The sequence below is a fragment of the Colobus angolensis genome, unplaced genomic scaffold (assembly GCF_000951035.1).
Source record: "Colobus angolensis palliatus isolate OR3802 unplaced genomic scaffold, Cang.pa_1.0 Scaffold11, whole genome shotgun sequence".
NCBI lineage: Eukaryota > Metazoa > Chordata > Mammalia > Primates > Cercopithecidae > Colobus > Colobus angolensis.
In genome coordinates this window covers 7,075,833-7,079,924 of record NW_012112030.1, presented here as the reverse complement: position 1 = coordinate 7,079,924, position 4,092 = coordinate 7,075,833, and the positions used below count along the sequence as shown (strand labels likewise).

Genomic DNA, 4,092 nt, shown 5'->3' with positions numbered 1-4,092 from the left:
TGTAGCCTGTGCAGGCTGCGGGGCAGCATTCTGTCATCTTTGTGTGCCCAGGAGTGTGCTGTCCTCACACATCTCACAGATAGCAGAAGCCATCTCTATCGCATCAAAAATTTAGATAATTTTTGTCTTTCCTCAATCACCTCACAAGAGAGGGACATAGGCCATAAAAGATGCAGAGATACTGACCATCTTCACTGCTGGCTGTAGCATCGCTGCTCACACACACATAAACAGAAATAAATAGCACAGTGGAAATCGGATAATAGTCTTATGTAAAAGATTAAAACTCTCATGGTATCTAAAGTTCAATTATGACACAGTACTGGTGGCTTGGACACAGTTCCTTCAAAATCATAGTTCAAGTCCTAATTGTACCTTTTAGAAATAAGACACTAGCAACATATCCGACCCAACCCATCCCTCTGGGCTAGAGTATCAAAGAGAAATAAGGGATACGCATGACCTGCAGTGAACAAAGCAGAACCCAGTATCTAAGGTGGTGAGGCCTCACCAGTGTGGAGCTCAAAGCTGTCATTGTTCTGATCCTCTTTATAAAGGGAGCTGCCCCGTTTCGTCCAGCACAGAGTTGGGAGTAACTCCAGAGCCTCCTGCAAGATGCTGTTGATTCTGCTGTCAGTGGCCCTGCTGGCCCTGAGCTCAGCTCAGAATTCAAATGAAGGTAAAACAGAAGGGGGAGAAGATGCGGTGACCCTGATTGGGGCTTAGGAGGTGATAATGGTAATTAGGGGGAAGAGAAGAGAATGAAAACCCAGATTGGGCTGCAGAGTTTTCATGCCTGGGATCAGGAGACCAATTGGACCCTCATTCCACACTAAGGGTTTCTAATTTATTTAACGTACAATGAAATCCAATAAAGAATTTGTACCAGGGGAATGAGAAGGTAAGATTTGCATTTATAGAGAGATATGACTGTGCTGTGAAGGATGCAGTGGAGAATGCAAGGCAGATTCAGGGAAGTCCAGCTGTGAGCATCCTATACTGATCTCAGTAAGTACACAGGGATGATGGTGGCCTTGCTGTGTGGTGGATCAGCATGGATGATGGAAATAAACACACATCAGAGATATGCAGAGAGAGAACTGGATGGAACACTTGTCTCTGTCTAACTAGAGATACAGAATATCAGAGCCAATCATTGTCGTTTATCTCTCCCCTACATGCAGTATTTCAATGTGCTGGGAGTGGTATGGGTAAGATTGTATTGCAATGATTATTTCTGTTTACACCAATTGAGAAAGCATACGTACAGAAGCAATGTATTTCTAGGAGGTGGAGGGCATAAGAATACCAAACTATCACATTGAAGTCCCTGGCATGTGTAAACTAAATCAGCATTAAGTCTTGAGGATGCTAGGGAGGGAAAAAAGGGGCTCTTCTGTGATGAGTTCATGCTTGTTGCTCTGTGTCATAACAACTGTGCCTCCCCTTACACCTTCCTCCCTTTTCAGCAGCTTCACAGACCGTGGCTGATGAGTTAACCTAGGGGATCATGGGGTAGTGAGAAGACCCTTTTCCCTGTAGTACACTTGTGAGTCTTGAAAGATCCGAGATGTAACTTTTCCCATCATCTGTGCTTCTCTTCTAGATGTCAGCCAGGAAGAATTTCCCTCCCTAATATCAGGTAAATCCCAATTCATTCTCAATCTGTTTTGACTGTCTTTTTCTGCTGATGAATGGATTAGTTCTCCAGTGTCTTCTTATCAACACTTCCATTTCAGGAATTGATTAGTGTTAGTGCCTCCAATAATAGGCAATCTTCATGCAAGCGTGATTCTGGAGACCATGAGCAGGCCACCAAATTGAATGGCAGAGATGCTTGGCTTAGATGACAACAGGAGTGGGCTGACTCATCCCCCTGGCCAGAAGTGCCTGCTGGAGGTGACAGACAACTGGGCAGCATCCTCATTCTGACTCCTCTTTATATAGAGAGTCCCCCAACTTTGTTCTTCCCCAGCGTTCCATTCCAGAGATCTATGTGTTCACTGAAAATGCAAAGAAATTAGTGTCTTGGTCCCATTGTTGTGCGTTTCCCCCCTCAGCTTGTTACCCTAGCTGATCAAAATTTATTGCAACTATCCAGTGAATCTTGTGTGGGCTTTTATCTATCTATTTTCCCTTCTCTCTTTCTCCTAAAGAAAATCAACAAGGACAACCCCAGCAAGGAGGCAACAGGCCCCAAGGTCCCCAGTCTCCTCCAGGAAATGCACAAGGACCACCCCAACAAGGAGGCAACAGGCCCCAAGGTCCCCAGTCACCTCCAGGAAATGCACAAGGACCACACCAACAAGGAGGCAACAGACCTCAAGGTCCCCCACCTCCAGGAAGGCAACAAGGACCACCCCAACAAGGAGGCAACAGACCTCAAGGTCCCTCACCTCCAGGAAGGCAACAAGGACCACCCCAACAAGGAGGCAACAGACCTCAAGGTCCCTCACCTCCAGGAAGGCAACAAGGACCACCCCAACAAGGAGGCAATACCCAGCAGGCTCGGCCACCTCCTGGTGGAAACCCCCAGGGACCACCATCCTCTCCTCAAGGGGGCAGACCCGCTGGACCTCCCCAGGGACAGTCTCCCCAGTAATCTGGGATTCAATGACAGGTATGATTCCAGTTGATTCTTCACCAAGTGCTCTAATTGCTACAGGTCTCCAGCTTTACTGTGCCAAAGAATCAACTAAAAGCCCATTGACATTGTTTTGTCGTAGAACCCATTTCTACAGATTTGTGTTCAGATATTCTGGAAATGGGTAACAAGGCCCTATATTTGTAACAAGCTCTTGAAGGAATTCTGATGTTGAGAAACAACATTCCAAATAATCTGTCTTAAATTGTATTGGCAATGAGGAAGTAGTACAATGTTCGCTCTGCACTGTGTTTTCTGTCCACAAACTCACAGACCTCCCATTTAAAGTTTTCACCTGAGCACTGTTTGCTCACTCCTGCCTCACTCCAGCCTCTCTAGTCCAGTATTCCTGCCAAGTGGTCCCTGAACTTTCAGCAGCTAAATGGTCTCTCATGTTTTAAATTCTTACTTTTCAGTAAGTACGTGATTAAGCTTGCAACAAATATCTAATGGAATGGAAAAATATGAAGCTAAATTTAAAGGCATAACTCATCCTACCTGCCTTCCCTCCTTCAGAAAACTACCACTGTTAATTTAGGGCATCTTCTCTTTGAAATATTTATGTGTATGTAGACAATTAGAATACTTTTCCCCCAGAACTAAGATCATAATTTATATGCAGGTACATATGTTAGTCATTTAAATAATACATTTCTTTGGACATTTCCACATGAGTAAATCTCTTCAGTGGTTATCTGTTTGCTTTGACAACTTTATGCTACTCCATTATGTGTCTGCACTGTGATTTCTTTAACCAATCCTTGTCACTGGACACTGAGGGTGGTTTCAGCTTCTCACTATTATAGAATATATTCCAATTACCACTGTGTAAATATATCACTGAACAAATTCAGCAGCAAGTAATAACAAGCCAAGAATGATCTTATCTTTTCATCACGTCAGGAACAATTTGGAGCACATTTTGTGCAAAGGAAGGGCATCAAAATAGTGAACACATAAAAACTTAGGAAGGAAACACAGGAGGTAGAAGAGATGGGGAGAGAGGGGATGGACTCTCATGTACTCTCCTGCAGTAACTCCAGGGAGGAATTAGACATTTCCTGCCATGTCAAGTCTGGTCTATGAACTTCCTTGTCTATTTGTTTCAGGAAATGAATAAGAAGACGACAGTGATTCAAATGATTCAAATGCCGTGACGTTGGAAGAAGGTGGTCATAGCTCTAACTTCAATATACCAATAAAAGAATCAGCTTGCAATTTCTGATTGTGGTGTCTGTTTCTCAATGTTTGTGAATGTGGGATCTGAGGACCAAGAGGACATTCTAAGAACATGTAGGAACCCTTCTCCTTGGTGCTCCAGGAAGCTTCCCTCCTGCTTAATCCTAATTTAGCCAGCTGCCGTGAAAAAAGGTTTTACTGTTTCTCTACTTCCCTGACTTCTATTTTTTTCCCCCATGAGGTGGAATTTTCTTTCACCCAGGCTGGAG

The 4,092-nt window shown here is 44.0% G+C and overlaps 1 protein-coding gene across 1 annotated transcript; it reads left to right on the top strand.

Annotated features, from left to right (window-relative positions):
* The first annotated feature begins 583 nt into the window (after positions 1–583).
* On the top strand, positions 584–3,860 carry LOC105520131 (basic salivary proline-rich protein 1-like). The gene is made up of 4 exons (XM_011953743.1): positions 584–679; positions 1,607–1,642; positions 2,157–2,620; positions 3,754–3,860. Exons 1-3 carry the CDS (start codon positions 616–618, stop codon positions 2,600–2,602), a joined length of 546 nt encoding a protein of 181 aa, XP_011809133.1. The 5' UTR covers positions 584–615; the 3' UTR covers positions 2,603–2,620; positions 3,754–3,860.
* Positions 3,861–4,092: the final 232 nt, after the last annotated feature.

Coding starts and splice junctions, on each gene's coding strand:
- LOC105520131 (XM_011953743.1), top strand. CDS start 616: ATGCTGTTGATTCTGCTGTCAGTGGCCCTGCTGGCCCTGAGCTCAGCT. Junction 680..1,606: donor AGCTCAGAATTCAAATGAAG/GTAAAACAGAAG, acceptor CTTCTCTTCTAG/ATGTCAGCCAGGAAGAATTT. Junction 1,643..2,156: donor ATTTCCCTCCCTAATATCAG/GTAAATCCCAAT, acceptor TTTCTCCTAAAG/AAAATCAACAAGGACAACCC.